The sequence below is a fragment of the Lagenorhynchus albirostris genome, chromosome 8, assembly GCF_949774975.1.
Source record: "Lagenorhynchus albirostris chromosome 8, mLagAlb1.1, whole genome shotgun sequence".
Classification (NCBI taxonomy): Eukaryota; Metazoa; Chordata; class Mammalia; order Artiodactyla; family Delphinidae; genus Lagenorhynchus; species Lagenorhynchus albirostris.
This window is the reverse complement of record NC_083102.1, coordinates 82843449-82852747: the sequence shown is the minus strand read 5'-3', so window position 1 is coordinate 82852747 and position 9299 is coordinate 82843449. Positions and strand designations below refer to the sequence as shown.

Below are 9299 nucleotides of genomic sequence, written 5' to 3'. Positions count from 1 at the left end.
TCAGAACTGAGGACATCAAAGACACCCCAATCCTCAATATTTCAGAGAAGTCAAAACTCATCCACACGCAGGTGACAATACATTAAAATTTTTGTGTGAAAAATTTTGCCTTACAACACTAGTTATACAAGTTAATATCTATTAAAACTAAACACACAGCACCTTTTATATGTTGAAGAGTATACATCAGCAAGAGTGGAAGAAAAAAGGATTGATTAGAAGAGCACACAGTCTTTCAGATTCTCTTTATTATATCTGTAACAGCGTCAAACACGAACTTGACATTTTGAGTATCTGTAGCACAGGTCATGTGGGAATAAATTTCCTTATCTTTTTTTAAATCCAGGTCTAGAAACTGGTTCTTGATGTAGTTCCTTGCCTCTTCAAATGTATTTGGACCTTGTTAAAAAAAAATTAAAGAAGTAAACTTTAACTGCATTTAAAAAGCATCAAATTATAAGTAATATCAATAAGTTTTAGGATTTTCCTTTGCTATTTGATGTTCTCAGGATTGAAAAATCAAAATGGCAGTGGTTAATTATCAGAGGTTTACACAACAAGTTCCTGGGAACTATGCTTACCTCCCTGGGGGCTTCAGGTGGCTAAAATGTAACCTCTGTGTCAGAAAGCTCACAGTAGAGTAGAAACACTAATATATTTATATAACAAAGTGAGTGAGTAAAACCCGTATGTATGTCAAAGATTATGAATGTAAATGTGTGCATGGGTTGGGTGCATGGGTATTAATATGAACTAAAAGAAGAAAAGAATGGAAATTATAGATGCGTGGACTACATAATGAGGTGTTATTTGAGCTGGACCTTGAGGGATAGCTAGGAGAGACGAAAAACTGTGTGAATGAAAGCCAAAAAGTGAGAGGCACTTATTGTATGATTTCAGCTCTTCGACGTTCTCGGAAGGGCAAAACTACAGAAACAGTAAAAAGATAATGGTTTCAAGGGTTGAGGGCAGCGAAGACGTGGACCACAGGCATTTTTTAGGGCAGTGAAACTAGTTTGTATAACGCTGTAATGGTGGGTACATTGACATGACTTTGGCATAACCCATTGAATTGTGGAACACAAAGAGTTAACCCTAACCTGAAATACAGACTTCAGTTAATAATATATCAATATCTGTTCATCAGTTGTAGCAAATGTACCACACCCCTTCCAGATGTTTATATTAGGGGAAATTGTGGGAGCTGGCCAGAGAGGGAGTATGTAGAAACTTCTTTCTGTTTGTTTTTTTCATAAATTAAAAATTGCTCTGAGAAATAAAGATGATTACTTAAAAGAAAACATATAGCCCTGAATTATGATTCTATATTTAATCGGTAAACTTTCCGTACAGAAGCATGGTTATATTCAATCATATAATAAATATGTAAACATAATGTTTACAAATAAGAAAAATATAAGTACTCATTATAGATGAGCACAAACAGCTACTTTGACACAATTCAATACCTTTGGCACATCTGGGCTAGCCACATATCTAAGTGGTGAAATTGGGTTTATATTTGTGTTTAAATCATAAGTATTTCCATCTTACACAATTTCATTAACAACAGGGCATATAACTATTTACCAAAAAAAAAAAAAAAGTCTCCAAAAGAAACACAACCCTTTTAGAGAAACTGACATTTATATTCATTGGCTAAGAGGGTCAGTAATAAAACTCTAGGAGTTAGGAAAATTGGAAAAATAGATGTCACTCTTCTCATTCATTCAAGCTATTCCTCCGGAAACTTAATTCTGACTTTGAAGAGCCACTGAGGTCTAGTACAACATTACAAGGTTTCATTAGGAAATATATTAAAAAACGCCAATTTGGAATATAATTTACACTCCTATTATAATGTTTAAGATAATATAGTTTGCAATGTCATTATACATTACACAGAGTAACAACCCTGGTCTATCTAACGACCTCCCCTTTATTCATTAGAGCTTTGCTTTAATACAGGCAGTGTAGAGAGGGTTTCCTCTTTATTTGTAAGATTCTTCCCAGGTTGGATCATATACATGACTCAGAAAAGTATCATAAGCCTCAACCTCCTAAATATTACACATCAAAATCCAGATAGAAAAAATGTATCTCTATACACAATTTTACTACTATGGAAGTAAAAGGAAAGTATCTTATCAGTGTACTCTGGAAAGCAGATACCAAGATGCCCTTTGGTTACTTTTTCTTGAAAGAGATCTTTTTTATTGAGAAACAGGACAATGGAGATGGTTGCAAAGTACTTGTGATTACAGATACTGTTGAACAGGTGAAGGCTTTCATGCATTCTGTTCTGTTAGGTATAAAAGATGAAAATGTGTAGGATTGTTATTTGCAAGATATTAATGGTGGGCATTATGAACAAGGATGTAGAAGTAACATCTGTCTTTGGAAGGTCTTAACTGAGTTGGGAAATGGGGTATTCATATTGGAAAGCACAATTGCTTATTTTTTACCTTGACCGTGTTTTCCTTTTAGACTTACCACTTCTTCATCTTCCACCAAGAGCATATCATAGGCACTGACTGCAGCACAAAATATAATTCATGTAACTCCTTCAAGGAGGGAATCCATTTCTTTCTCTCAGATCTCTGTCCACCTGCATCAAGCATTCTTTAAAAAAACAAAAATAACAGAATAAAGAATCATACAAATATCTTCCAAAATTTACATTAAGATGAACATTTGGACTTATAACTGAATGCTCCCATCTGTTTAAAAGGTAGTCTTTCAGTTTTGACTGTTTATAAAGTAAGGCTTGTTTGACCAATTTGCAGCTCAAGGACTAGAGAAAAAGAGAACATTTATTTACTGGTTTTGGTATTCATGCAGCCTGGAGCAAAATAATTCACATACTGACTTTGAGCAACTGGAAAATTTACAGCAGTTTAGAGTTTTAGTAAGACATCTATTGGTCTTAGGGATTTTGATCAAAGTCTATGCATATTCTTAAATATCCAGAGCCCACAAGAAGATTGGAAGCTACCACAGTTCTGATACTATGATTCTTCCCTCTTCTCTTAGCTCCTCTTACCTCCATTCATTCATTCAATTATCATTTGTGTTCTATGTACTAGACACTGTGCTAGGCCTACCAACACAAGGATAAAAGGACATAGTCACTCTGTCCCCTATAAGCTGGGTAACCTTGGGCAAGTTACTTAACCTCTCTGTACCTTAGGTTCCTGATGAATAAATGATAATTGCAGTACCTATATTGTGAGGTTGCTTTAATGATTGAGTAAATACAGCATTTGTCTCAAGCGTTAAAAGCTTACATCATTTGAACTCCTTTCTGTAAGGTTCTTGGACTTTTCCTAACATAAAGTAAGGGAATTAACTTTTTGTCCGTGTTTTCACAATTTATCTATGTATTCCCTGTGTGTTGTCACTTGCTATTGTGTATGGTGGTTTTTTCCCATATACTTTTATTTTTCTATAATTTTATTTATAAATGTTCTTTTCTCCTTTATGGCTTCTGAATTTTGAATTGTTACTAAAATTGCCTTTCCCACTTAAAAAAAAAAAGGACTGGTCACTATCTTCAAAGAGCTTGCTGTCTTGTAAAGAGAAAAATACATTATTATAATATTATGTAATATTCTAATATATAAGGTAAAATGTGAGCCCAGAGGAAGATTTACATCAGCCTGAGGGACCATGTAACAGTTCCTTTAATATAAATCTACCTTTTTGCTATCTCAGGACTTTTGCGTAATCCATCTCCTTTCCACGTGACACAGTTCCTTTCTTCCTTCCATAAGGCTGCTTCTTTCCCAACTTTCAGGTCTTAATGTCAATATCTCCTTCACAAGTAACCACCTTGAATGTCCATGTAAATTCTTAACTCTTTTTATTGCCCATTTCCTTTCTATTGTATCACTCTCTTTATTTCTTTCACAGTAACTGCCACAATCAATAAATAAGTGGTTTATTTTTTCACATGTTTAATAGCTATCATCGCCCTAATAGAATAGTAGCCTCATGAGGGCAGGAACCTTATCTATATTAGTGATGCCTATATTCCCAGTACCAGGCACCGTGCCTGACACATAATAGACATTCAATAAATACTTGCAAATAAATGAATAGAATCCATGTTAATGGAATGGAGGGAGGAGTTTTACATAAAGTGCATGTACAAGTCATCAAGGAATGAGAGAACATGGCATGCTTGGGGCAAATAATTATATTTTTGGAAATGTGAAGATTAAGGTAAAAACATTGAGGTATATGGCCTGATACTTATTCATTTATTCAGCAAATATTTGTTTATTGAGCATTTATTATATTTCAGGTACCAGTCTTGAGAGATGATTCAGTCTTGAGAACCTTGTAAGTGGATGATGGTGGTGTTTATGTGTGTGTGTGTTTGCGTGTGGGTGTGTGAATACACTTAGGATATCAGTATCTGATAGGAAGTGTAGAGGGTGGGTTGTAATTTGAAATGGAGTGATCAGAAACTGCAGAAGATGATAGTTGTGTAAAAAGAATAGAGGCAGCAAGGGCAAAAGTTTTGAGCAGGCAGGAGTAAGCCTGAGGTGTTAGGCCAGAAATAGATTTACTATGTCTTTTACATTACATGAGAAGATTAGTTTTTATATTGTAGTCAATGGGGATCTCTAGGAGATTTGGGGGTAGGGAATTAACATTTGTTTGTTTTTGTTTGCTTATTGTTATGGTAAGTCACTTTGATCTGAGTTCAGAAGATAGATTTGATGAGGAAGAGACCAGAGGCAAAGGAAAAATTATGGGGCTTTCATAATAGCTTAATCCTAAGATATTAAGTACCAGGGAACATCCTAGCTGTACAGAGATTTCAAAGGTAATAACTATATTGGGATATTAAATGTCAACCAACTGATTTACTGAAGATAATGAAAAGTACAACACATTGTAGTGTTAGTACTTTACCTTTCACATAATCAAATGGAGAACAGATATATAGAACTAAAATTCCTCAAATATATATGTGTACCAATGCAAAATCACTCCATTTAATAGTAGATTGAAAGAGCAGTTGCTCACAATATTGAAAACAACCTTTAGGAATTCAATCGTTGTGTGGTTTGGAAATTTAAATTCAGTGACACTAAACCCTATTTTAAGTGCTGCTAATTACCAAATCCTCTGCAGTTTCAGACTTGTGATAAAAGTGGAGGAAGAGGACGGTATTGACTTTAGGTTATATTATGTAAAAATTAGCCAACAAATTTAATTTTTAAAATTCAGTAAGCATTCTTATGGAAGCAAGGATAATAAATACGCATTCAGACTTTTAAACTTTTAGCCAACAATTATTTAAACTTCACCCTAAACTTATAAGATAGGTACAATTAGTATTCCTGTTTTTTCATGAGCCCTTTAAGCAACTTGCCCGAGGTTTATTAATTCAACTGATATTTGAGGCTGCTGTGTGCCAGGTGCCGTGACAGGTCCTTTGTGTATGATAGTGACTCTGTGAACGTTGTTAAGCTTTGTTGTGAAGCTCGGTAAGTCTACTTAATTAGATTAGAGGTGTCTAACTAGTACTACATAGTGTCTACTGTTAGCTCTCAAACCCTCACCAAGTAGATTGGAATTATCTTTGTTGGGGAGTCTTCTTTCCCCAGGTCAGATAGTAACTCTTTGTGTTATCGAACAGGTGACTGGGCAAAACTTGAGAACTTTCCCCTTCCCAGTGGTTTTGTTGCATTCTTTATTTATTTTTTTGGAGTTTTTAAACTGTTTATTTTATTTTATTTTATTTTTATTTTTAAAATTTTTTTAAACATCTTTATTGGGATATAATTGCTTTACAACGGTGCGTTAGTTTCTGCTTTATAACAAAGTGACTCATTGTTGCATTCCTTAAGTGGACCATCTAGCTATCTCCTGAGTTTGATAATTCAGCTTCTCTGTAGCCTGCTGTTGATATTAACACCTATGTGTAAGAGATAGCTATTCTCCTCTTCAGTCAAATATACACAGTTGGTAAGGGGTATAAGTTATGTAATATGACCTTTAGCCTACTGTTCTCTCAACACATCTTACAGCCTCTAATAAGCATGTTTAAATATACTTAGCTCTCTCCCAAGGAAGGGAGGACAAAGTTTACTCAGTCTTTGGGTTTTATTCATGTTGGTAAAACGGCTTCTGAAAGTCTATCTTAGATTGCATGCTAACAATCCTCTCATGACTCACTTGATAAATAGTTTTTTTTTTTTTAATTTTCTGTGCAGATTGACATTAGGACATAGGTCCAGGGAGCATTGACCAGGTTTCTCTAATGCCATCTGCTATTATTGAACTGAAATGCTCATTAGCAAATCAGACCAGTGGCTGGAGTTTTGCTTTTATATTGATTCTCCTGCATATTACGTTAGGTCTAAGAAAGGTTACATTTTGTCTTGCTGCTGTTGTAGTAATTTGTTTTTTATACTTCTCTTTTCATGTTTAGCTCTTCATCTAAATTTTAATTTGGGGCTTATTTTAGAGGTGTAAGGCATTATAACGACTGAAAAAATTTGGAGATTCCCAAAGTGGAGCATGGAAGAAATGCAAATATACACTCCACCATAACTATTCTGAGAAAAACAGTAATAGAAATCAGAGGAAAGCCTGTATACTTGCTGACTGAATATCTGGATTGGTCAAATCTACTGGGGTAATTAATGAGGTGAATGGATATGTGATATAGCTTGAATAACCTTAATTCCCTGAGTAGTTAAGATAACTAGAGCTTTAGAGACTTTAAATGGAACTTGGAATTCTCATTTTGGAAAGGTTTTATTTATTTATTTACTTATGTATGTATGTATGTAATACATGTTTCCTTAAGTCTGATATTTAAGTAAGGATTCCTAAATAGTAAAGAAAACGGTTTTAAATGCCTGAAATGTATGATGTAACTAAAAATTCACAGGCTAGGCTTTTAAGCGACAAGTGAACATCAATTATTTGTTAAACTGCCCATGATATTTATATATTGCAAGCCATCAGTTTTACGGATTTATATTAAACAGTTGAGTTTTATAGTCCATTTTAAACAGTTGGGAAAATTACTGAGTTTTATTAGTTTATGTTAAACAGTTGGCTAAATATTTGGCCACACAAGATTATTTACATTTCATATCAGAAGAGACTATTATAGAATAATATGCCCTTTATAGTGTTTGCAAACTCATTGAATAGTCTAGGATACCTAAAAATTAATAATGTTACTGCAGCTAATTTATTTGTGAGATGTCTTTGCTCATCCTATAAGCATGTGACTCTCTTGGAAAAATAACAATTTCTGACATCATTTATATATTTGAGCACAGAAAAATAGGATCTAATCTGAGTAGAAATTTATTTTAAACTATTCTGTTGAATGGGATTTATTCAACATATTTGACTATATCAGCAATGGTATAACTTTTTAATTTTTTTATTGAAGTATAGTTGACATATAAAATTATATTATTTCAGGTGTACAGCACAGTGATTCAACTTTTATATGCATTATAAATTGATCAGCACAATAAGTCTAGGTATAAAATCCTAAGGTGGCTACGTATGTCAGGGCCAACAGGTAGATCTGTGTCACCACTACACAGCCACAGCAAAATGGCTTAACCAAGTCTTTCCCTGGTACCCAGTTCTGAAAATAGATTAGGGCAGATGCTTGCAGATAAAAAGTATATGCACAGAGGTCATTCTAAATCCCTTAATTGCTTTTTATTAAAAACAGAATCAAAAGGATTTACAACCACAAGGGAAGCTGGGTCTCTAGACTCCCGTAATTGTTAATACCATCATATATTTCCTACTAAATGTGTGTGTGTAACTTAAAATACCCACTAGATAATTCTCTGATTATTGAATAATATAATTTTTAAAGTCATCGAAGTAAATTCTATCATGAGAATAAATTAGACATCATCTTATATAGCTTATAATTTTGGTAACATTAACCATGAACATACCTGAAACAAAGGTATAGTTATACATGAGTTACTGCTCTGTGAGATCTAATAGAGAACAACAAAGCTAAGTTGGGATATAGCTGCTGGGTAGACAACCAGACTCACTGCTAAGCTGTCTCATACTCCCACAGAAATGAACATAGTGCACATGATTCAACTTGAAATTCAAAACAATTATGATTCATTTCATATCATGGATCCACTAAACACTGTTGCAAATAGTTATATAACAGGTACAAAACCTAAAGCTCTATGTTGTAATGGTTGCTGACCTCTTTTCCCTAGCTTCCGTATAGTTTTATGTCCTTTCAGTTCTATTTTTTAATCGTAAAGCAATTAGGAAGAAAGGACTTCTCTATAACTGATAAATCCTTGTAAATATGTAAGTTCTTTGCCCTGCAGAATTATTTTATAGCAATAAAAGGGCTCACGTTTGCTTTGCATTTTCTGTTTACTTCGTAACTTCTGTAAGGAGAATTAATTTTACCAGTTTGACAGTTGGAGTTCTGGTTTGATAAGAGCTCTAAGGAAATTTGCATTAAATTAGGTGATACATGAGGATGATACAGTACTTGGACAGAGAGCATTTTTTCATTTCGATGTTCCTGTTTAAAATTCTATAGTTCTTGAATTTAATATGTAAATTAAGTCTTTAGTTTTAAATAGTCTTAGGATGATTTATGCTATGTGAATACAAATCAGTGCTAATGTGAGTACCTGGGCACTTACAGAAACGAAGTTGTAAGGTACCTTATTTTTTACAATTCCTATTTTGAAATACTATGAAATGTTACACTGCAAAAGCCTGTGTGCTTTAGGATAAACCTATTTAACACTTGAAAAAAAGTGATTTAGCTGTGAGAATTTATTAACGGATTAATATATCTCAATTGCTGTGACTAAACTTAAAAATGTATTTAAATGATTAAAATAGTTCCTTAAAAGTACGTATAGCTGTGTTTTTTGTTTTATAGTAAAATTTAAGTATTTTCAAAATTTTATTGTTTAAATATTTGTTTTTAGAGAAATTCTCCACATTCTCTTCCTCATAGACAGTGCCTTTAATAACACACCCTCTTAAGCCAGAGAGAAAGCAAAACCTATTAAGAAAACAAAAGAGCTCAAAACCTGTTTTAGTGGGTGCGAAAGAGGTAATAGTTGCATAGTATAGAAAATGTTATGTCAAAATAAGTCTTAACTGAGCTTCACAATCCAATTCACAAGCATCTTACATTTTAGCATCAATACTGTAATAGAGAATTAGCAAGACCTTTCTCATTCCTTCATAAGGGCCGGTGATACATGAAAGTAGAATAGATCACTTACACAACTTAAAATGCT

General features: G+C 33.6%; 1 protein-coding gene across 1 annotated transcript in view; it reads right to left on the bottom strand.

Moving 5' to 3' along the window:
• Positions 1-215: 215 nt before the first annotated feature.
• The window catches only part of GNAT3 (G protein subunit alpha transducin 3), a 50358-nt gene continuing 41274 nt past the window's right edge, over positions 216-9299 (bottom strand). The window contains 5 exon segments of the mRNA XM_060156184.1: positions 216-250; positions 253-402; positions 2149-2302; positions 2494-2576; positions 2579-2622. Of these exon segments, the coding sequence (XP_060012167.1) occupies positions 216-250; positions 253-402; positions 2149-2302; positions 2494-2576; positions 2579-2622 (466 nt within the window).